The sequence below is a fragment of the Mytilus galloprovincialis genome, chromosome 4 (genome assembly GCF_965363235.1).
Source record: "Mytilus galloprovincialis chromosome 4, xbMytGall1.hap1.1, whole genome shotgun sequence".
Taxonomy (NCBI): domain Eukaryota; kingdom Metazoa; phylum Mollusca; class Bivalvia; order Mytilida; family Mytilidae; genus Mytilus; species Mytilus galloprovincialis.
In genome coordinates this window covers 82312528-82338782 of record NC_134841.1, presented here as the reverse complement: position 1 = coordinate 82338782, position 26255 = coordinate 82312528, and the positions used below count along the sequence as shown (strand labels likewise).

The window sequence follows — 26255 nt, the reverse complement described above, 5'->3', positions numbered from 1 at the left end:
AATAATTGAGTATTCGACGATCAGTTCTATTATTTTGAGGTGTCCATACATGTACTATTATACATAAAACAAAACATATTGATATCTTATTAAACAGTTCTAGGACTAATCTGCTAGTCAATAACTGGCTAATAATTGATTGAATATATAAATGACATTTATATTATTTACATTTGAGATTAATATTACATAAAAAGTTATAAAAATAAAGTAATAACATTTTATACATCAATGCATTTGTTTATAGTTATATAAGATGCTAAATCAACGTGTCCCTAATACTGTATAACAATGTTTCCTTTACTATACAACTTTTATAAATCATACTTTTAATCTTCAGGTGGCGTTTTTAGAAGCATTTACATCTATTAGAATAAAATTAATGATAACGTAACAGGCGTTGTCCGTTTGACTTTAACTATTGCAACATATTTTTGCATTTTTGTTTTACAAGCAACTATATGCGCTACTGTGGAAGAAAAATCATGGTGATTAAAAATTAAGCACGAACAGAAACTTAATGTTTGTTGTCTTTGAAATACAGCTGTGTGAGTTTTCCTTTTAAATACAGACAACAAAGGGAACACGTGTTGCAGGTCCTTTGTGGTACAGATTTCTATGTCTTTCACTGCATTATAATCATGTACATGCTGATCCATAATTTCTTAGTAAAAAAAAATATACTTGTATTCAACATATGTTTGTCATATATCTCCAATGCAATTTGCATTAATTAAACAACACTTAGCTTGGCTGTGTTTAATTTTCGCAGCATGCATTTATGTCTATGTCAATTAGTAAATAAAATTACCTATGTAAACAATTTATGCATCTTTGTTTGTTGTTGCTATTGCACGTCTGCAATGGGTGTTCAAAAACGCGGGAAACGATGCTATCTTTGTAGATGAAAGGACTTTTTATCTCCTTTGCATTTAATTGCATTATAATTTCTTGCAAGTAAAAGAAAACAATATGGGGATTTTAATTATTACTAGAACTTATAGTCAATTGTAAGAATTTAAAAAAAATTAAAAATAGATAGATTTTATGCACCAAATATAAACAAAGATATATTTGTAACTGGAACCATTCGTATTCATTACATGATAGGATGGATTTTTGTTGTCAATACTAATTTCTCATCAAAGAAAACAATATATATATATAATCGTTTACAGTATTGTAGTAGATATTGTAAATGAAAACCTCATTATGTTTCCGTATCACACAATATTATGTCCAACACATAAGTGTTGTAGCATATGTGCTTAACAAGTAAACTGTATTTACATTTACAATACTAAGATGCTATGAATAACAGCTGGCGCGGGGTTTCACACACTTATGTTGAAATATTATATTGTATCCGCGTGCAGCAACAATTAACGCACAATTCATCATAACTTGAGTTTCTGACATGCCAAAGTTTATTATTTGTTTACATAGTGCCCAATGTGTTAACGGAGCAGTTAGTACATGTACCGTCGCTACATTCCCCCCAAATAAAATCGTTCGACAACACATGAATGAACACTGTATTAATATGTTAAAAAAATGGATTATTTACTGTTAATTCGGAAATAATATTTACATTCTATTGTAGCAATGATAAGTATGTTTAGTGTGTGTGGTGTATTTAAACGACACGGACAATTATTTGTAAAAAAATCAATTTTTCAGTCTTAAGACTTTTTGATAAATGCTTAAAGATTATGTCGCCTGTCTTCAATAGTTAGGAATATTGAGTAATAAGTTTGGATAGTGTTTTATGGTAATTACAACAAATATTTGTCGTATTTCAAGTGATGTTTTTCTGACATGAAGAAAACTAATTTGATAGGAAAATGTTGACTGGAATTTTGAGTGTGACTATTATAGGATTGTGTTATTGCATACAAAAAGCTCCGGAACCGGTAGAAAATCGTCTTCATCACGATCTCTTGCACGTTCGTTCCTACAGTAAACTCATCCGACCTGTTGATAGTAATCTTCAAAGGCTTACTGTTAAAGTAGGCTTACGTCTATCTCAGCTGCTAGATATGGTAAGTCACTGTCAAACATAGTTAATGATTATGAATGGAAAAAAAGGGGGGTGGAGATTTGTGACTTAGTTTGATTTAGTGTCCAGTTTAGTTTGTTACAATAAAAGAGACACTCCTTTCTCTGTATTTTCCGCCTGTGTAAGTTTGTATTTACAATTTTACATTATATTTATATGTTATTTATATTTTGAATGTTGTTGTGTCATTTTGGTGTTGACTTGAAACTTTTATTTAAGTAAAACCATTAAAGTGATGATGTCATAAAGTTAAAAAAGAATGAGTACCCTCTTTTCAAAATAAAGATAAAATATGCTGAAAACGCATCATTTTCAAACTAAATTATAAATACAAGTATCATCTGTCATTTCATTTTGTAACGTTCAGCTCATCTTTTTTATGAATAAGATTGATGTCAGAAGACCATCTCCACATTGACACATAGCAGTCGTGCCAGTTCAGGGTCAACCACAATTGTGTATAACATTTATAGTGTAAAATGGTCAGAATGAAACTATCAGAATCTAGCAAATATCCTTTTCGCCCTTCGCTCAATGTGTGCACAAATTGTTTTACAAACTTTGCAGACATAAACTGTAAATATTTAAGAAATGTTAGATCGTCATATCAAAATTGGATTTTTAAGTGAACTTCAAATAAAATAAAATTCAACATAATACTTAAGTGTAAATTATTTTGCATTAATTATATTTATTGAAATGCTTATTTTATATATAAACGAGTCTAAATTGAAAATTACGTTCAAACCTATAATTGCGTTGGATAAAAACCGCAATTTTTATACGTGTGCATGTAAAACAAATTTCGTTGTAGAAGGGTCTAAAACAGCACAAACAACATTTTCCAAAAGACCAAAAAAAGTGAAAAAGTATATTGAAACAAAACGCATTTGACTAACAGGTCGAACAACTGATGTTCTTTAACCCTGCTGACTGCCATTGGCGATTGCCAAATAAAATTGATCACAAGATGTAACAAAATGGATCTTAATATAAATTTAATACTAAACAGAAAAAAAATTAACTTGTGGCCACGATGTTATGCCACAAACATACTGTGTCAATATTTTTTTAGTACACCAGATCCGGATTTCGACAATAAATGTCTCTTCAGTGATGTTAGGGATCGAAACGGTATTTGGAAGGCCATATAAAAAGTATCCTCATTTTTAGAAAAAGCATATATATATATATATATATATCATATTATATATTATATATGTATATATAAAACATGTCTGTTTATCAAAGAGTATTTTGAGTGCCACTGAATGTGGATTCATTTTTGTCGTCTTTATTCAAACAGTCCACAAATACATAGTATGAAATTCAAAACAGTGTAGCTGTGGCCATTGATTGACCCATCAAAATCATCCATTGACTGGGACAATTTACGTGAACGTTTGTCTGTAACAACCACTGTTCATGACGTACCTACGATAGACATTTAAACTGTGGGGTCACCAAAGGTTTCTTAACGCCTTTAATTATAAAATAATTCGAAAAATTAATCAGGAATAACCTTTGTGTTTTGATTTATATAATTGATATAAATCAAAATATCGTGTTATTTCTGATTAATTTTTCGAATTACTTAATTAGGTGTTGAGAACCTTTGGTGACCCCATAGTTTAAGTGTCTTTAAAAGTACATAGTGAGCATTGGTCGTTACATACAAACGTTCACCTAAATTGTCCCAGTCAATGAATGATTTTAATGTGTCAATCAATGGCCACAGCTACACTGTTTTGAATTTCATACTATACAATAAAATGTATCTATTATGCGTGCATATATGCAAGTATTCTTAAGATGATATTGGGGTATTCCACCAATGAGACAGTAACCCAACTACAAAATAACCAAAAGATATTTATAGTCCTCAGCAATATACACATAAATTTTGTATAGTTCTATAAACACCATAAACGTTGTGAATAAATATAGAGAAACAATCAAAGGTCTGCAATTAGCACTAAATTCTAAGCAAAATTACATGACTTATGGCGAAGTTTCTGACTTGGGATTGCACGCACATGAAAAATCTATGGTATATAGTACAATGTATTTAATTTTTCTAAAATATTAAACTCCCTCCTTTTAAAACTCAATCATTAGAATCATAAACAAAGAACACAAAATAACAATTAGAACTGGAAAAGCACTGAACTTTGAAATAAAAGGTCAATAAGTATAATGACGTATGAAAGAATGCTCTCAAGTACTGAAAGCTCAGATCACTTTTATTTAAAACCTGCTGATAAAAAGTCATGCTGTAAATACACTTAGAATATGCATAAGTCCTGCATGTCTCAGTTTCTATGATAATGTAACTCAGTCATTGTAGAGATTCCATAATTTGATCTTTCAACGGGGTAGATACATTCATTAAAAGCCTGCTTTTATCCATTATTTTTACACAACATACATGATGTATATACGTCTATCAAGTTCCGTTTTTTGAATGATACCCACAGTGTTGTATTCTTTTAATTTAAGCATTATGTTTTTAAGCATTACTTAGACTTTTAAGTTGAAGCTCAAGCTTATTTACTCATGAGCTCGAACCAAATTGATCTGATCATGCTGACTATACCAAACTTTAAGGTTGAGTAAATATATTTTGATGAACTACATGTTGATATTGCCCAAATGATATTGGAATGTATTGACTGCTTGTTAATTATATTGCCTGTTTTTGATTCAAATATTTTTTTGTATTATTCTCTTCTTTTTTTCCTAAAACGTTTCTGATGAAAGCAACACAACAAATTTTGTAAATAATTTACTCTTAAATGTCATACTAATTTAGAATTAGAAATTGAATTGATTACTGAATGCGATATGTCAACATTTTGTTTTTTGTAGATTTAAATTCTGTTTGATGTCATTTATAATTATCATACAGTATTGAGTAGAAATATAATCTATTTTTCAAAATACTTCTTTACTATAATTGTTCCAAGCAACCTTTATTATAGTTGTTATATCTTTTGATATTCACAATTTGGCTATGAGTGTGACAATTTTGTTATAGAATTGTCGAGAGATCATTTGATTACTGTAACAATTCTTTTAAACAAAGGTTATTCACTTTTTTTTTATTTTGGGAAAAGAACATATTCGAAAAGGACATCTGATTACACATGACGCATGGTATTGAATATTTGATACAATCGTACAATTTGCCTCTTTTTATTTCAAATTGAATGCATGTCGAAAGACTATGCTGCGTGAACGTTAAACATCGAATAAAAGATGTCTGATTAATTAAAAGATGTTGCTTCGTCTGATTAATCGTGCAAAGTAACCGTAATAAAAAAGAGGCGGAAAATGCCACAGAAATATCCAGCCAGAGCTCACTATAGACGAACCTGTACCGACACAACCATGGCGAAAACAGACAAAAGGACGGACACACTACAGTATGCAAAACACTACACAGTAACGATTGAGCAACACCTAACAAAAAAAAAAGACGATGATAAGTGGCTTCAGAAGGGTACCAGGTCTTGGCTTCAGAAGGGTACCAGGTCTTGCTTCAGAAGGGTACCAGGTCTTGGCTTCAGAAGGTACCAGGTCTTGCTTCAGAAGGGTACCAGGTCTTGGCTTCAGAAGGTTCCAGGTCTTGCTTCAGAAGGGAACCAGGTCTTGCTTCAGAAGGGTACCAGGTCTTGGCTTCAGAAGGGTACCAGGTCTTGCTTTAGAAGGGTACCAGGTCTTGCTTCAGATTTGGCTTTCGTTGTGTTGCTTATGATAGTTCAAATAAGATGTTTAAATAAGTCTCATTTGTTGATGTCTCAAAAGATGAAACGGTTTCATCCCTTTCCTTATTTGTAATGTTAGAGAACATACAACTCTAAACAGTGCAAACCATTTTCTGAGTATACAAGATAAAGCGTCCATGAAAAAAGATTTAAAAAAATCATTGTATAACTGGTTATTTTCGTACGGTAGCCCACAAAATACTTTAACGTCAATAAAATGTTTCTTTTTACAACTGCAATATATAAAATGATGCTGCTATTATTAAAAAGCACATTTAACATTCATACGTTCATAATATAAGGTATAGGGCAAATTTGGTCATATTAGGATTTTAATTGGCATGTCCAATTTTCGTTAATTAAAAACCGCGAATAGGTCTAAACGAGATGGAAAAAAAGGCAACATTCGAATATTGTTGTCGTCTACATAGTCTCTGAAACGATATTTCTTAAGTCGTCGACGCCTGCTTTCTTACGCTGACGTATAAATGGATCGTCTGCTCAAGAGGTTATCCTTTTGGTTACAAAGTAAATGATAACAAATTCAGACATACAATGACCTATAGCATATTTGCAATTCCTCATCCATGGGTAACAAGACATCTAGTATTGATCTTTGTAAATATCTGATCAAGAGTCTACTCATTTAATTCATTTGATTTTAGATGTAAATACAAGTTAGATTGAGATAGAGGAAATCATTATTACAAACTTCATTTACCCGATGAATACCAATAATGAATCAACCTAAAAACGGCACCAATCCCGGATAAGGCTTAAACGATATTGAATCTTTTGTAATCGTTCTGAAATACCTCCTTCAAGAGATAAAATGCTTAACAATTATTCAAGAAAATGTTTTATTTCATTAGATATGTCATTTCATCAGTGTCTTAGAACTGTCGAGTTGGCAATCGAAAAGATTTCAATTCATACAATTACAGCGCGTTCTAAGTCTGAAGTTTCATTCCTTGGAGCTATTCAAACTTAACAATCTGGTAGTTAATACAGATCTTAATTGCACCGACTTTTACTTCGTCAACACATGAAAAGATTATGATAGTATTTAGAATAAAGTAATGTTGTTAAATTACAAGCAAGTAAAAACGGAAAGATAGAAATCTATAATAAATATATTTTAACATCGTTACTCCTAGACATATAAGATCTAGCAAACAAAAAGACTTACTTGTAAAAAGACAACACAAAAGACGCACTTTGAACCCGTAAAATAAAAACGCAATGTTTAATTCAATTCAAAGATCTTTCGACTTCTTAACTCTTTAAATGTATATTATTTTGAACCACTGTATTATATCTAATTTTTTGTGAATAAGGCACCACAGAAAAGCCGCTGTCGTTTTTTTTCTTTCGAAACTTTTACCGAATTGAAGAATTCAAAAAAATATTATCCAAACAAAGGTCGTTAAAAACAAACATGTTTCCCGTTTCTCGTTTTTATATAGAGATTATACGGTTGTTTTTCCCGTTTGAATGGTGTTTACACTAGTCATTTTTGGGGTCCTTTATAGCTTATTGTTCTGCGCGAGTCGTACTTCGACCTATAATAGTTTACTTTTACAAATTGTGACTTGGATGGTGAGTTGTCTCATTGGCACTGATATCACATCTTCTTATATCAATATATTATGCATGATGGATACCAACTTGTCAATGATGAAATGTAGGTCTACAATGTTGATATTCCATCGTGCAGTTTAAATAACATATAAACTTCAATATACGCCATATCCACTTCATTTACCACAATGTTAAATACATCTTTGAACGAAACATCAGCTTAGGTGACCGTACTTGACCCAAACGACGTCACGAATTTGCGTCAACGGGTCACCAAGCTGTGCAGTATAACTAATACATGTATTTACCGATTTGATTGGTCAATAACTGTGTTAACACATAACAACGGATTACACAAATTTACATGCGGAAGACGGCTGATGCGAAACTTCTCTTATGCCGCTAAGACGTTAAAGGTTGTTTATAGATTATTACTTTTCTTAATCAGTTTCAGTCTCTTTCCTTGATGGTAACTTATTTAGAAAAATGGATGAAGTTTTCTTATTTCTATTAAATTTATTCACAATTTTTCATATAGTCGGAGCTATATATAGAGCTTGGCATTGCGTAGACACATGTCAATACATGAAATAATGTTGCCTCTTGCCGTTTTTGTTGTGGAATTACTGTCTCGTTGACAAATACACCCCGTCTTCGTTTATTCATATCACGATCTAAATCGGATCGTGACAAATCATAACTGAAAGGGTAATTTGTTTGTCTTTTTTCAAGAACGTGTGAAGATCAAGTTGACTAAAGAGAGGTGTGCTTAAATTTATTGTACAAAACATTATAGAAAGTTTATACGTCTATGGACAAAGTAAAGTGAAAACGAAAAGAAAATTGTATGACACCTATCCATTGATGAAGACTGTGTGTTGCTGTATATATGTCTTCTGTTGTTTTTTGTCGTTAGGTTGTTGTCAGGGGCGGATGCAGGAATTTTCGAAAGGGGGGGTGCTAACCCAGGGCAAAGGGGGGGTGCAGGGGGGTGCAAAACATATGTCCCGATACAAATGCATTGATCGGCAAAAATAAAGGGGGGGTGCGCACCCCCGGAACCCCCCCCCCCCCCCTGGATCCGCCACTGGTTGTCTCATTGATAAATAACTTTTACACCGTTAAAGCATTTATTCTTCATATACTGATTAATGAGGTGGTTTGATGATTGATATACCGTCAATGCGTGATTTGAACCCTATCTTGAATAGTTACAAATTTACCAATTATACTCGTGTTATTTTACAACCGTATTTTATTATATATATAGATCTAGATTAGTAAATCTAAATGCAGCAGTCAACGATGAAAGATTTGAACTTGTTTGACTGCTTTTTTCGCATTTAGAAAAAAACGTAATTTGTAAATAAAAATAGTTTTTTAGTAAGGAGTCAGTAACTTTTGATGCCGTGAATGTAACTGTTTATATGTACACATAGGAATATCTTGTCGCTAATTGCTTCCGCAATCTGTTTTCAGCTGACATTGCCACAAGTTTTAAGCTATTTATCTGATTTATAAGTCTAGCAAACTGTTTTAAACTCGCCAAATAAAATAAAAAGGTCGTTAACATATGAATTGACTAATTGCACCCTTTTTCGTTTTTTGTACTCGAAATAACCCGGACAGATAAGTAAACAATCAAGTTACAGATCTTAAATTTAATATCACTAAAAGTGTGTGAAACATTAATAAGAGATTTTATTTGCTTTGACAATGTGGTATAAATACGTGCTTCTACACGTACGCGAGAATATACACAATTAAAAAAAAATCTAATTAAATAGTTTTTCAGTGACAGCTAAAAAAGTCCTATCGTAATGAAATAAAAATTGTTAATTATAGACAAAATGCATACAATTAAAATGTAATTTTGAACATGTTGAAGGAGAACGTATATGTACTATTCTTCGTAGGTGTGTTTGTCAGGTAATGACAATGTTTTAAAATTACATGTAGATTCATAAATGCTTAACCAAATAGAGGTCGGATATTTCATGCCAATGGGAGAATGGCGAATTGAACTTTCAGAAGACAAGACCCCCCCCCCCCCCCCCCCCGAAAAAAAGAAGAAGAAAAGAACAACAACAAAACAAGAAAATACCTGCTTTATTATTGAAAAAAATCGAAGTTAACAAACATTCATACTGTTGCCTATCATTGCTTACATCCACTCCATTTTAACTAACCACATCTCCTTATTTGTATATTTCATAAGTATATCATGATATTTTTAGATATTTTGAAGGTAATACTTTTGAGTATGTGAACTATATGTATATATATATGTATATTCTTTGGTATTGTTCCAAGAAGAAAAAAGGGATTCAAAGTGATTCGGTATATGTGATATACAATCGATTAGGTCATGGTTGCATTTCTAAAGATTGAAAGATAGTACGGTAAAAGAAATATATACGGAATAAATGCTAAAAGATAAGAATGTCAGGGATATTTAAAACATCAGGGGAAATCATTAACTTGGAGTACGAAAATCATTGTCTAATGAGACAAAAAGGCTATCAAACGTATGGATAGAAAGAAAGAAGATAACTATCTCTGGATCTAACAAATACCTTAGCTTCAAAAGGAAGTAATAAAGTAGTGTATTTAAATTAATATAATAAAACAAAGCTGCAAATTAATACAATTGCAACACCGACATCCCGAACTATGCTCATGTGATAGCTTCCGTTAAAGGACATAACATGTTTTAATTTAACTTTATTCCCCAATGTATCTTATACAATTGGTATGCTCTTGCCGGTTAAATGTTATGATATTTGATCATTATTCCAAGGAACTACGCGTCAAAAATCATCGCCATTTGTCCTTTCCTGTCTGATTTTATTGTTATCATTCCTAACCCATGGTTTTCTTTTTGTTCAGATTATTACCAAACATTAAAATGCTTTCAAGGAAAAAAGATTTATTACTACTGAATTCTTATAACTGACAGTTGCGATAAGTAGCTTATAACATCAATTTATGGAAACCCAAGTGGAAACACATTTTCTTTATTTTTTAACTACGACAGTTTTCTTCCTGCAAATAGAATTTTACAGATTGGAAACAATTAATTGTTTGGCTGCGAATAATATGACAGAGTTTGAGTGTCTGGGACAGATGGTCAATTGATAGCATGACATTGTAATTGATTTGTGCTTTCAGTGTAACATTGCATAATTCTGTAGTCAGAAACAGCAATTCTTCTTACGGTACTTGTAATAACAATGTTAACGGGATGATACCGATGACATATTTAGAATTCTACAACCTAGGTAGCAATAAAAGGAAAGGATTGTCAAAAAACACCAATGAAAATCATGACCAAAACAGTTGTAACATGACACCGAAGATGTTTCCAGAACTGAACACATAACACAGATATTTATAGATTGTAGTTATAGATACACACTATAAAAAATAATTCGGTGAGTTGGGGTCTACAAACTTTATGAAACCTCAAACCCCTTTCAAAATTCGAAAGTGTAAATTATTGAACAATGCTTTTAAGATGAATATATTACAAATCGGCTAAAGATGTATGTCATTCACTTTTTTCAAATTCAATATAACACCGAAAGACAAGAAGAAAATTAGACATAACATTATTCTACTAAACTTTAGTTTTAGATAATGTCCTCAAATTTGTTCTGTGAGTTATTGTTATATAGTTATTTGAACTTAAGATTTACTATTTTACAGAGACAGGTTATAAATTTATTGATATGTAAACTGAAGGACACCTCAGAATATTGCTGTTGCCTATTGTTTACTTTAAAATTCAAGATTTCTGCATCAGCAACTGGTGTATTCGTAACTGAAGTTGTACGATATGCAATAATAATTATGTTAAATTGTGTTCTCATAATAAACAATTTACAAACAGAGGAATATTCCACTAAGAATCTACCTCAACAAGTTTAAAAGCAATTACCACTGGAATAAACGCTACTGTTCTACAGTGTCCTAGTTTATCAAATAAGTTGGCATTGCCTCGGTGTCCACATAGACACGTTATTGTCTCAAATTCGATAGGCCGAGGGTTTACACACGGTTTCAAGTTGTATTTGCTGTCTTTTCCGCTTAGCTCGAAGCATTTAAGAAAACAAAAATTAAACTTGTCGGCTCAGAATCGGGAGTACGTGTACGGGTAAGATATCACGTTTCCTTGTGAACTATGCCATTAAAATTCGACTAAGATTTTCGGTCTTGCACAAAGCAGGGTTCCTCATCATATATCTTATCATCATATTCTCGTCCTGATATGAACTAATATTTGCCAATGAAAGTTTAACACCAATCGATCCATCCTTAAACTCTTTGATTGAGATATTTTAACTCTTATAAATATATGAAATATGTCGTTCATTGTCGTATATATTAAGGCGGTAAGTTATTCCGTTTGTTTAATGCTACATCACTGTCATTTGATTGTGAAATTGCATTTTAAAACAATGAATTTGGGTTTTATCAGGTAACATTACCATCATACTCTTGGCATTTCAAATTTTCGATCCTTCTCAGTTAAGGTCAAACCACTTTACAGAACCTACCTAATTTCAGAAATAGATAATTTGTTTTTGTCCACTGTTCGTGAAATATTTAGTCGATGGTTTGATCTTTTACACTGTGATTGAAGTTGTTTTTTATTTGCCGACGCAGTAATTGCTAACGTCCATTTTTGGAAACGATTGGAAACGAAGCACTTGAGATCACCCCAGCTTTTGGTGGCGTTCGTGTTTCTCAGTCTTTGGTTTTCTATGTTGTGTTCTGCTTACTATTGTTTTTAATTTCCCTGACGTCTTTTTTCGATTTTGTTGAACATGGCGTATGTTAGTTTGGTTTCGACGTCTTATGGTTCTGAATATTCCGTTGGTATCTTTTGCTTCTTTTTTCGACGGTTTATTTGTTCAAAGTCATACAAATCAATGAACAAACGGTTGTAGCATTACACGCAATTAAATCAAATTCAAATAAATAATTTCATTATTCTACAATTTAAAACGATACAGTTTTATAGATCTTATAATGTTTCCTACATTGAAGCAACCCCAGATGTGTTAGTTGAATTTAGATCATTAAGAATAAATTGCACGGAAACAAGATTGACGCCTACCCATTAACTGGGCAGCTTCACGTCTGATCAGGATACGCTAATGAATAGGAGATACGGTATTTATTGTTAACGGCCTTCAGAGTGTTGAAAGAACTATAATTCAAGAAAGAGAACATTGCTATGGGGTACTGTCTGATTCAGTGAAGAAGTAATTATAATTACAATTTATAATAATTTCATTGATTTATATAATTGAATTATACGAGAATACTGCACATTTCGAAATTGTTTCCGGATAAAATGACTTTTGCAGGGCAATGGTTTTGGAACTATTCTACCTGCTGAATTCGGTTGGCCAACAATGTCGCTGGTCATGCCATTGATATAGTGACTTTTGGTAAAAGTTCTCAACTTCTCAGAACACAAAAGAAGATACAAACAAAACAAATAAATTGAACAACATACAAAAGCAAAGAAAATTATGCTGCCATTAGTTATATCACAATAAAGATTGATGTAATGTAGACGTGATTAACGCTGTACTAAGAAAACATCAACGCTAAGCAATTAAAATGTTATAATTTTGCTAGCACGAAATACTGTCACAATCTCTCTATTACAAAATGACCATGTGAAATTGTATTTTTATGATGTTAAAGTTAAAAGGCAATGTTTTGTTGAGGTTTTACATTTTTATATTATGAAAACACACTAGGGTTAAACACAAAATACAAACAAAAACCAATTAACTAGATATCGTTTGGTTTGTTTTTTGCTTGTTATTTACTCCCTCGTTTCACTCCTCCGAAAATAAATTTTGTCTTAACTATATATCGTAGAAGAAAAACCAAACACAGTATAGGGTTGTGCGTTCGCTACAAGATCGCCTTTTAATTCAACATGTTCAACATAAATATATACAATAGTCATACATAAATGAATCAATATTTACCATACACAAGTCGAATAGAAACGATAAGGTAACATATAAAAAGGGTGGGAGAGTGGGGAATAGTATACCAAACTAACCTAGTCCTTACTATCTTGTACCGAGCGTCGCATTGGTCAAACACACCTCAAATCTTCCTTATAAACTGACTGCCAAAATCGTCCGTGCAGAAAGGAATTCAATGGGTAATACCCCATCTCATTTAAATTTAGAAAGACCTTTATATATATAAAACATGTAGCCGTAAAGAAATGTATTGAACTGACTAAGTATTATAAAAACCACGCTATTTACGAGTTAACATATTTAAACGACGAATCCGCATATGTTAATGAGTAAGGCGTGGTGTGTATGTTTTGTAACATCATTCAAAAGTGGCCTGATGATTTTTGTAAGTATTAAAAAAAAAAAAAACAGAATGAGTGCCGTTTGAGCCCACTGCTTAGCTCGCGCACGAGTAAATCGATCCAGTTGGGAATACGGCACATCAGACTTGTATGTCAAAAAGTTATTTTTCTGAATTAAACGACTCGGGCTCCTGTAAGGCACATACCATTTTCGGGGTCTTGGAATTTTTAGAACAAAATATTCCAGCTCTTTTTTGTTATAAAAAAATCTTCAGAAAAAAAATATTTTCCCAAATGAAATTTATGAAGTCAGTGACGGAATTCCATGTAAGTAGAAATCCTATTGTAAAACAAATGAAATCCTTGTCCTCGTGCATTCACTAAACTGTCAATCAGGCGTAACAAAGATGCTGAGTTTCAATCATGGTTTAACATAAAAAAAAATCAGATTAAACCACAGTCCAAGCTTCGTCTATCTACATGAAGTTACAAGGACAAAGTACATCATGATTCTTTTTAATGGAATAACATATCAATCTTTATATCAAACCATGATTTTTCAGAAACCGAACTATTAAGCAGATTATCACGTAAAAACTTCTAAGGAAAAATCCCGTATTATGTTACAACTGTTTTTAAAGTGTATGCAAGGTGTAATGTTTATTTAAAAGTGAGCTCTAAATCGCATTCTGGCTTAACGTAATGAGTTCACCAAAAAGGACACCCACAAAATACTTGCCGAAAAATTGACAAGGACTTTATAAGCAATTGACATATGGCGATGTTTAAGAAATTTCTTAGGAACTCAACCAACTACCCCTATTGATCTTGAAGAATGGATTAAAGCATAATAAAGAAAACTATACAACAATCAGTGCAAAGAGAGTTGTTTACTCTTTAATAACAGCAGTTTTACAGACGTCAAAAAAAAAAAAGAATAAGCAAAATAATACCAAGTTATTGCTATATTACAAAGCGAATTCAGGCTTTGCAAAAATCCTTGGATTTTATCATACTGAAGATGCCTGTTAGATAACTAGACAACATCCGCTATGAAACATGTGGTTATCGAGACAACATCCGCTATGAAACATGTGGTTATCGGGGGAAGATGCCTGTTAGATAACTAGACAACATCCGCTATAAAACATGTGGTTATCGGGGGAAGATGCCTGTTAGATAACTAGACAACATCCGCTATGAAACATGTGGTTATCGAGACAACATCCGCTATGAAACATGTGGTTATCGAGACAACATCCGCTATGAAACATGTGGTTATCGAGACAACATCCGCTATGAAACATGTGGTTATCGGGGGAAGATGCCTGTTAGATAACTAGACAACATCCGCTATGAAACATGTGGTTATCGGGGGAAGATGCCTGTTAGATAACTAGACAACATCCGCTATGAAACATGTGGTTATCGGGGGAAGATGCCTGTTAGATAACTAGACAACATCCGCTATGAAACATGTGGTTATCGGGAATAAGTTGTCAATGTTCTGTTGATTATTGCATCAGTGCCATTTTTCACTGATCTGCAACTTTTTATAATGAAACTAAAGTTAAAATAATTGCTTGGATTATTTGGTGACTGCTTTTAATAATTTTTGGACATTAACGTAAGACAAAAACATATTTCGATTATTAATAAGCTTGTTCATAGTAACTTAACAATTGTCATTCTAGTATGTTCTTTGTGTTTTTTTTTTTATTTAAAAATCAAAGGGTTTTAAAAAATACTAGAACACACCCGTGATATCGTGGGTCCGTGACTGAATTAAAGTATATAACTATGCGCAAGTCTTATTTTAGTATTAGTATTGTCATCTGATTAAGTCATGCCGATTATAAGATACACAGTTTTCTCTGCTTTCAAATCTTTCTGTTTGAACCCGTCGAACTGGAACTTATCAATTATTGATAATATTAATTATTTGGAAAACAAAAGGTCCTGGAATGGAGTATTTTTTAATCAACAGCATTGTCCTATATTAGTTATAAATAAAGTTGAATTCTTTGATTCGCTGTTTTACGTCATGCCCGCTAACAAATTGAAAACTGTACCTATACGCCTTATTTTAGTCCAGATTTTTAGTATTCGTATTGTTATCTCAGAAAGTCAAACTGATTAAAATACTACAATAGGTAACAATTTGACAATTAAGTAGTGTCAACCCTGTGATTATGACCCGTGTAATACTATATAGCATATTAATCCTGAATACACCGTTTGGTGGTGCGCCTGTCAGATGCGGAACGTACAGATAAGGTAATCGGTAACAGGTGAATATACTATTGGTATCGGTATCGGACTCGACCCGGAACTTCTTAATTATTGGCAATATTAATTACGTGGAAAACAAAAGGGCCTGGAGTGGTGTAATTTTTAATCTACACCTTTGTACTATATTAGTTATATATAAAGTTGAATTTTTTGATTCGTCGTTTTTACGTGATGACGGCTGACAAATTGGACCTCGTAATTTTAGTATTATAGATTCGTATTGTTATCTTAGAAAGTTTAACTGATTAAAATACTACAATAGGTAACAATTTGACAATTAAGTAGTGTCAACCCTGTGATTATGACCCGTGTAATACTATATAGCATATTAATCCTAAATACACCGTTTGGTGGTGCGCCTGTCAGATGCGGAACGTACAGATAAGGTAATCGGTAACAGGTGAATATACTATTGGTATCGGTATCGGACTCGACCCAGAACTTCTTAATTATTGGCAATATTAATTACGTGGAAAACAAAAGCGCCTGGAGTGGTGTAATTTTTAATCTACACCTTTGTACTATATTAGTTATATATAAAGTTGAATTCTTTGATTCGTCGTTTTTACGTGATGACGGCTGACAAATTGGACCTCGTAATTTTAGTATTATAGAAACCAGTTCTTTCATTATCAATGCTTTGCTTTTGCGACCATTAAACATGGCATTTGAATAAAACATTTTATTTGCGATAATACTTAAATAGATATATTTTGAGCAAAACTCATTAACATGACAACATAGTTTTGATAGCATATTAGTACTTATTGTTTTTGTCGTATTAGTAAATACAATACGTGTGACAAATACAAAGGATAATCAAACAACAACATCAACATCTTATTTGAAAACAGTCATATGCATGGTTTCGTGGTAAATAAAGGCAACAGTAGTATACTGGTGTCAAAAGTCATAGATCGATTGAGAGAAAACAAGTTCGGGTTACAAACTATAGGAGGAAAACAAAGGAACAATATGAACAATATGAACACTGATAAACAACAAAAAAACAAACACCAACATACATAAAAACCAACTATCTGATAACAACTGCTATATTCCTGCCTTGTTACAGAACATTTGATGAAAAATGTGGTGGGTTGAATCTGGTTTTGTGGCTCGCCAAACCATCCGCTTATATGAAAATGTTAAAACAAATATCGCTAAAATGATTATACTACGTGACAGTAACACAGCACAGGCACGCACAAGTACAGTTATCACAGAGAAACGCGCAAACAATTAAACTGAGTCCTTTCAATTGTGATAAAAAAAAAAAATAATTGTTTTGCTCTTCAAATCTGTTGTTATGCTGGCTATTCATTATTTAATGGTATATATATACGACTGTATACTGTTTTCAATACATTGATTATCTTATATGTGGTCGTTAAAAAATATAAAAATATTTTTTCTGATTGGAGACAAATTAATTGTGTTTATGTTGCCATTTAAAAAATTAGTGTGAACTCAGTGGGATACACTATAAAGTTTCCTATACGGGCCTCGTATTCATGATCCACATATAAAAAAAAAAGAAACGGCACAATTAAATGTATGATATTGTAATCCTAGTACCTAATGTTGACCACCTTTAATTTGGTGACTATATTGGATTATTTTTTTGTGGCTCCATATCCAAAAATGTTCTAACCTCAGAACAAAGTTTAACACTGTGCAAAGTTTCATAATTCACCATACAGTGACCATAATGTCAATGTATATGACTTAGCTACTGCACTATTATAGTTTACCTGTAAATTGGCGCAAAAGCAGCATTCATGTTTGGTTATATTGTGGTACAATTTAAATTAACTGTTTACAAATTTTTGAATTTTTTGAAATACTAAGGCTTTTCTACCTCAGGCATAGATTACCTTAGCTGTATTTGGCAAAACTTTTGGGAATTTTTGTTCTCAATGGTCGTCAACTTCGTACTTTATTTGGCCTTTTTAACTTTTTTGGAATTGAGCGTCACTGAAGAGTCTTTTGTAGACGAAACACGTGTCTGGCGTATATACTAAATTTAGTCCTGGTATCTATGATGATTTATTGATATTACCAGATTATTACATGACAGTTTTCAAATCTGATGGATTTTCAGCCCTAAGTCAAGATATCAGCCCATGAGCTGAAGTCTCAAGGGTTGATATCGACTGAGGGGTGATAATGCATATGCTATGTAATATGTCATGTTATAATCTTATATCATATGCTTCAAATATTTTATACATTGAAAATGTACCATTTAGATAAATTTCCCGGAATTTGCCGAGCGACGACAAATTGCCATGCAAAAACTTTACGGACAGGCATGCGATAATAACCGGAAGTAGTCAAACATTTTTCAAAGTTAATTTGCAATCTTAAAGTCAATTCGAGGTTTAATTTTGATATAATTCCTTAATTTTGATTTTGAAGATAATTACTAAAAAAAAAAAAAATACATGTAATTTATCGAAATTTTAAATTTGATTCTTGAGTTCAATTAGCCTTTCTAATTTATCAAATTGTCCATTTGCATGAAATATCATTGCAAGAGAAACACCAAAAAGAGTTTAAAATTACCCTTTTTTAAAAGTGTTTATAAACAAAACTTTTTTGTTTCACTTAAATCTGCTCCACCTCAATCCGAGAACGACATTCCTTAAGAATGAGAGGTTTCTTTTAATGATATTCTGGTTTTGTTTTCAGGATGAGAAGAATCAGATTATGACAACAAGTGTTTGGCTTCGGCAGGTATACTATTACTTTTAAAAAAAGGTTTGAATCATGATTATATATGTATAGCGATTGGTTTTAAGGATGAGAAACAAATATTAAAGAAACAGTATAAGGTCGAACAAATTCCAATATCAAATGACACAGAAGCCAAGACCAATCATTTTTTGTGTTGATAAAAGAACATGAAAAAAAAGATAAAGTTCAAAGCAATACATTAATTGTGAATGCTGAAAATTGAGCATCAATTTATAGAACGTGGAAAGAAAACGCCAGTCAGAAAAAAAAAAACAGATCTTGAAAGCCAATGTAAACTCTGCATCAGAAAATGTATATCCTTCTTGAATGCTTCCTTTTATTACAACCCCTCCCCTCCTTATGAAAATAGAGAGAAAAAAAAACAGACAATAGAATCATGCAATGTACAAAAATACACTGGCGTAGTTCAGTTTACTGTACGTACGAGTTGGTGCTATGCGACAGTTTCCTTGTCTAACAAATGTTGTAGAAGACGTTACTTTTGTTGTATAACTTGTGCCTAATCCATTTGTCATTTTGAACAATAAGATATGTTTATACTAACAAATGTTTTGGTCAAAGTCATATTTTTCACAGGTACAACTGACAAGAAACTTAAGACTATTATATTTGGTCAGCAAATTGACAGTTCTTTTCCAACCTGTCAAAGGCCGATTTCCTTTTTGCCGATACTTCGATTCTTTTAAAATGTTTTTGTTCAAAAGTATTTTCTTTCCAGTCACACTTTCTATGGATATGGCTATTATAAAACCGAATGATTTCGTATTTGGTCAGAATCTTGACAGTGATATATTGCAACTTTTGAGCGATTTTCTGATATGACATCCTTCTGTTTTTCAATACTTTCAATTACGAGTTGTTTTATGACAACAAGTTTGTGTTTGTTGAGTGTGCGTTTATTCTTAAAGAAATACTAGTCGTAATATGACCGAGATTACAGTGAATCAATTGGTTAACAAGATGACAGTTGTCTATCAACATTACTTACAGGAAAACCAAACTGGTGTGAGATTTTTCGGGAATTTTCAGTACAACGGAACACAGTTATTTCCCTCTCATTCTTTAAAATATGCAGAAAATGTAGAACTGGATAGTTACTTAATCGTAGATTTTTTATTCCTACATTAAACTTTGAAATCGAATTTACAATTTAATTTGTGTATAACCCCTGCCAGGGTTGTTGGATGATCCCAATAATATTATTGATCTGCGTTTTAGATATCATTTCACAGTCTGTTTTGCTTTTGATAAAGAGACGTTCGTGAAATAAAATTTAACCAATTTGCAGATTTGTACATTCTGAATTCCTACAAAATTTTAATTAAATTGATGTTTGATGATCTCAATTTGAAAGCAGAACAAACCCTAGCATATTTTTTTAATATAAAAATACAACAGCATGTTTTACCATAAAGGGACTTCATTCTTCAATGTCATTAAAGGCATGTTTTGTATACTACACATTACATAGGTTTTGGTGCTATATCTATTGCAGTCGATTGGAAACAAAGGAAATATCTATTTTGTATTGTAACAGGAATGGTTTGATCAACGTTTAAAATGGAATCCAAGTGAATACGGAGGAATTAAAATGACACATATTCCGTCTGATCATCTTTGGCGTCCTGATATTTTACTTTACAACAAGTACGTATAAGTGTGGATTCATTAATATTCGTGCGTGCACGAAAACCACGAATTTAAATGTTTAACAAATTACAATTTTTTTTAAGAAATATATGCAGACTTTGCCAAAACCAAGAAATTAAATATCCAAGAAAATGCAAGTTTTCATTAATCCACGAATATTGATATCCACTAAAGTAAATGAATTCACAGTAAGCAGTAAACGGTTCGTGGTTGTCTTATGTACTTTAAACTTATTGTTCCTGTAAACGTAATCCATTAATTGTGTTACTGCAATTGTCTGGATGAGACCGACTTACTGTCATCATTGCATTACACAAAAAAGAAGGCTTACTGTCAAACTTAATTGTATACCAAAATGCAAAATGGTAATCAGATATAGTATAATCTCAATTTGATATAATGTTAGGGTGACATTAATTAAAAGTCAGAATGAGAAATATAAAATCGTAAACACAATGGTTAAAATTTCCAAATTGTTTTCCTTTTATCAAAACTACCAAACGGATCAGAGATAGATAAGATGATTTGAGAGACAGAGAGGGAGAGGGAGAGGCAGAGGGAAAAGGATAAGAAGATTTTAAGAGAGAGAAAGAAAGAAAGGGTAAGAAGTCTTTGAGAGAAAGACAAAATGATAAGAGGATAGAGAGAGTGAGAGAGAGAGAGGGAAAAAGTTGTTGAACATGTACAGTCATTTTGTTCCAGGCTTGTTTAGAATAATTAGTAACACAAACCTAAAAACCTATAAATGTCTGACAGCAATTGAAGCACAACCTCCGTCTTCACTAATGATCTAAAGCTACAATGAAGTTATGGTGTAATATTTTGTTTCCGTGTGAAATGAAGAAATTTGTATGGAATTCCCAAGTTTTACATGACATTTTCTATCATCCCGTGTAATTAAGTCTGTGCAATTTGGTTTGGCTTTGTTAGAGCATAGTAGTAATCGTGTTAGCTAGAAATGGCGTCCAAATAAATACAACAGTTTATTGAGAAAGAGCAACATCAAATTACAATACATTTTAGTAAAGTTTCTTGTCATGTAAATCGATTGAACAATATATTTTTGATGATAAAATATGGTTAAGTGTGACCCCTCATTTTACTGTCTTCTTCATCAATTTAGAAATCACTGCTCAGACTGATTAAATTGATTCTGACCAAATCATATTATAAAATCTTGGTTTTCGTCAGCACCATAACAGTAAACTACGGAAAGCAACTGTTCTAATAAATCAAAGTTGATTTCTTTCAAGAAATTAGTGTGCATCACTGGGCAAGTGAAGTATAAAGGATACAATTTTGTCATTTTCTTTTTCCGCATGAAATAAGACTTCTCTCTGATAATCACTAAAACTTCCCGTATTAAATTACTCTTACAAAAAAAGAAGTTCAACATTTTTCTATTAAAATGAGTAAAGTGCATTTAAATTGCTGCCCCACTCAAAATTAAAGTGAACATATGTGTGGGGCCTACGCAAATGAGACGTCAACGAATGACAGCAAAAGATACAAGGACATCTCATTCCTCAATATATGCCATGCTCTAAATCATCCTAAGTCTAAAAGTTATAAATAAAGAAAACAAAATTGTGCATGTTTGAGCTTTTGATTTTGTCATTTGACTAGGGACTTTCCTTTTTGAATTTTCCTCGGAGTTCAGTATTTTTGTGGTTTTACTTTTTACATCAAATTCTCTTTTTGTATACTTTGTTCAAAACTAACATTATTTTTATTTGTATACTGTTTTGAACAGCGGTATACTACTGTTGCCTTTCTTTAATATACAAATTACAATTGTTTTTTTTTTTTATTTGTCGAGCTGATATATATGGTTCCAATTAAAATGAAATGTTAATATAACAACACAGACTTTCAATGATATACCGGCATCGCCGATTCCCTACGGACACACAACTTTAACATAAAAGCAACAAAAAAAATCTAGAATTGACTTCAAAAAGTCAAAATTATTAACATTTATAATTGAGCTGTAAGTAGTAAGAAGAATGAGTCATGATGAAGATATTAAAAAGGATAAATCTACGATTAAAAGGGCACATTTATTTCCCATTGGAACATCATGTGACGGCATATTCTTTTGCAAGTATAACCAATCAAAAGCATATGGATTTAATCACTGTCCCCTTAGTTATTGGAAGATTTTTTAAACTAAAAGGAAAGTAGTGTAAAATGAGTTTACGCTAATCTAAGTTGGAAGAAAGTTGAGGACTTTGAATCAGTGGAATTTTCTCTTCTTTATATATGTCCTATTATGTTACAAGATACTTTCAATCAGTCAAATAACTTTGGTAATAAAAGTATCTCTGTCAGTTTTCTTTTAATTTTAACAAACTTAATATAGTTTTTTTTTACTTATTATTCATATGAATGAGTGAACTTTATTCCCAGTTTTCATTTCTTTTTATACTAATTGATAGTCATATTTAAAATAACATGTAAATTCAGTGTCAACAACCAATTTTCCATTCTTTCAGCGCTGATGGTGATTTTGTTGTTACTTTGCTTACAAAAGCTACCGTACATTTTGATGGGAAGATTATTTGGGAACCGCCTGTGATATACAAGAGTTATTGTCCAATTGATGTGGAATATTTCCCTTTTGACATGCAGGAATGTTTTATGAAATTTGGTTCTTGGACATATGATGGACACGAGCTAGACTTACAACATATCTGTGATGCACAAGCTGTATATAATGAAGAAACAAAAGAAAAAGTTATAACATGGGGAATTGATATAAAAGATTTTTACCCAAACGTTGAATGGGATATAATAAACGTAACAGCTAGACGGAAAGAAAAGTTTTACCCTTGCTGTCCAGAACCCTATCCTGATATTACATTTAATATCACACTGAGGAGACGTACCTTATTTTATTCCTTGAATCTTATCATGCCATGCGTGTCTATATCATGTTTAACCGTGTTGGTATTTTATCTTCCATCAGACAGTGGAGAAAAGATCACGTTATCAATATCAATATTGCTGGCGTTGACTGTGTTTTTCTTGCTGCTTTCTGACATTAATCCTCCAACTTCATTTGTGATACCTCTAATAGGAAAATATTTGCTTTTTACTATGATAGTTGTGACTATGTCTATATTTTTAGCCGTGTATACCTTAGGCATTAATTTTCGTCGGCCTGCGACTCATAGAATGAGTCCATGGGTGAGACGTGTGTTTACAGAAATATTACCCAGAATTCTTTTAATGCGTAGGCCGGATATGGAACGGACTACAAGAGTGCCTATTCGAACTTGTAACGGGATAGAAATGCGTGATGTTCGTGATATCTATTCCAGTTCACAAGCGTCTTCTCATAGCAAAGAGTGGACGACAGAGTGTGCATATGATAACACGCAACAAAACAGTGACTTGACAAAATATCCGAGAGAAATAAAAGAGGCGTTTCAAGGAGTAATATCTATAGCAGATCATCTAAAAACTGAGGATGAAGAGAATTCTGTAAGTTTTAGTTTCAACGAATTTTATTTATCCATAAAGTTGCTATCTTTCAAAATTTCCAACGCTCAAAAATGACCGAAACAGGGTTTTCAAAACTATTAAAGAAAAAGCGAACTGTTGAGAAATGGGATCAGATGCAAACAGTGAAAAAATCGTATTGTTTAAAGTCGCTAGTGATGAGGGACAATTTATACACTAAAACACATAACCTAACATTTATGAATGATATTGCCGGTATAAAAATCGTTTTAAATTAATCCAGCCTATGGTTCAAATTGTTGACAGCAATCACAATTAACATTTCGGAAATGTATTACGATATACAAACCAAAATATGTTTTGTAAATTTTTCTTGTTGGTTGGTCACTTAATAATGTTTTCTCCGCATCTCCTTGATCTCATATTGAGTAAGTTAAATGAACCATATGTATTTTCATGATTAAAGCAGCTTCTTAAGAATGCATAGATCATGTAGATCAAAAGATACTTTTTTAGTATCCATGACGTTTTACCGATTAGAATATCCTTCATGATTTGCGAGTACCATCCGCCTAATTGACCAGTAGTGAAAGCAAATACTAGAAGTATAACATATTCAGTAATGGCCTGATTCTGTAAAAGATTGTTAATAATATTGTTTTTGACACATAATGGTTACCTAATTGATTATGACATCAGATTATAGTATAGGTCACTGAGAAATTATTAATAAGAACAAGAATTTCAGTTACATTAAGCAATTTTCATCTGAAATCTTTTTCTTTTATCTGTACAAACTGTTTTCGATTTATTTAATTTGTATAAAAAGATTGATGTGGGGCATAGGTCAGTGTTACAGTAACCAACCGAAACCAATAAGCAAAAAGACCCCAAGACGTCATTATGTACTGAAAACATCTAGATGTCAACATACTATTAGTCTTCATCAATAGAAAGTTTTCTATCTAAGAATGTATTCCTAAGTTGTCGAAAAGTTATTGAAATGAATGATCTAGTATCATGGTTAGGGTTAGAAAATGTTCATGGTCTGATGTTATTCTTAACAGGTTAAGATAAGACAAATGACATCATTCGGCAAATCTGATGTGTTCCCCGAATGCTACTTAATATAAGAATAAGAAGATGTGGTATGATTGCCTATGAGATAACTCTCCACAAGGTACCAAATAACACATGTAACATTCATTCATACCTTAACTGTCGTATGGTACTTAGCCATGTATAACGTTTCTTTTTCTTTCTATTTTAGGAAGCACGTGACTGGAAATATATTGCCATGGTGATGGATCGTTTATTTCTCTATATTTTTACAACTGCATGTGTATGCGGAACACTCAGTATATTTTTATATGCCCCCTCCCTTTATGACTCACGCCCACCTTTAAGTTCTGACAAAAGGTATGGGAACTGCACTTACTAAGTGTATTTAGTTTGGTCATTTTAGTTTGCTTCGAACAGTTGCTGTTTTTAACTAAACAAAGCTTTACAAGTTTTGATAATCAAAATATCCAAACACATCCATTAGAAAGTCCATGGCATTTTATACTTAGAACGTTGTATCAAATGGAAACTGCGATTGCGGTAATGACTTAAATATCAGTGCAATTTGTACATTATTCTGTAAAAAATCAAACTGTCAAAAAACATCTTCATCATAAACTTAAAATTGCAAATAATAGATCTATTAGCAGAGAATTTATCACCAAAATACTTAAACAACACAAACTTTCTTTGATAAGGATCATGTTTAACGATTTGTTGCACTTTTTATATCCATTTCTTTGAAGTATATTATCAACAGATATAAGATTGATTATTTTTCTATATTTCTCATAACATGAGTGCGTTCGTTAAATCATCTATCGTATTGACACAACCTAATGTGTTTATTTTTCCTATACGTCATAAGAAAATTTGTACAACGAAATATTACTTGAACATAATATATTAAAGATGATATTTTGTAAGATTTTGTATGTGTCTTCTTGCCCATGTATGTATATGTAGTTGTCTTAGAGCTACTTTCCCAATGCTTGTAGTTTAAAGGTGCGATTTGTTTGCTTACTTTATTTGTATAAATGTTCTCTTAAAGGGGCACTAGCTACGAGATATATAAAAAATCTAAAGTATGATTTTTTTTTTGCTCAATCATTATTGAAAGTCTAAAGGTTTGGTTGGCTGACTAAAATGGTTCAATTTTGTCAAATTAAGCTAATAAAAATTTATAATGATTTATTCACTTGCAAGTGAATAACTCGACCTCATTAAAACTGTATTCATGTGAACTCCAATTTAACCCCGT

General features: G+C 32.1%; 1 protein-coding gene across 1 annotated transcript; it reads left to right on the top strand.

The window, feature by feature from the left end:
• Positions 1 to 1288: 1288 nt before the first annotated feature.
• On the top strand, positions 1289 to 25920 carry LOC143073139 (acetylcholine receptor subunit alpha-like 1). Its single transcript, XM_076248471.1, has 5 exons — positions 1289 to 2042; positions 18752 to 18796; positions 20355 to 20464; positions 22963 to 23953; positions 25203 to 25920. The coding sequence occupies exons 1-5, from the start codon at positions 1845 to 1847 to the stop codon at positions 25371 to 25373; spliced, it is 1515 nt and encodes a 504-aa protein (XP_076104586.1). The 5' UTR covers positions 1289 to 1844; the 3' UTR covers positions 25374 to 25920.
• Positions 25921 to 26255: the final 335 nt, after the last annotated feature.

Bases quoted from the DNA above. Each gene is read 5' to 3' on its own strand.
- LOC143073139 (XM_076248471.1), top strand. From the start codon at position 1,845: ATGTTGACTGGAATTTTGAGTGTGACTATTATAGGATTGTGTTATTGC. The intron at 20,465-22,962 runs GTACGTATAAGT...CCATTCTTTCAG, and splicing joins GATATTTTACTTTACAACAA to CGCTGATGGTGATTTTGTTG. The intron at 23,954-25,202 runs GTAAGTTTTAGT...TTTCTATTTTAG, and splicing joins CTGAGGATGAAGAGAATTCT to GAAGCACGTGACTGGAAATA.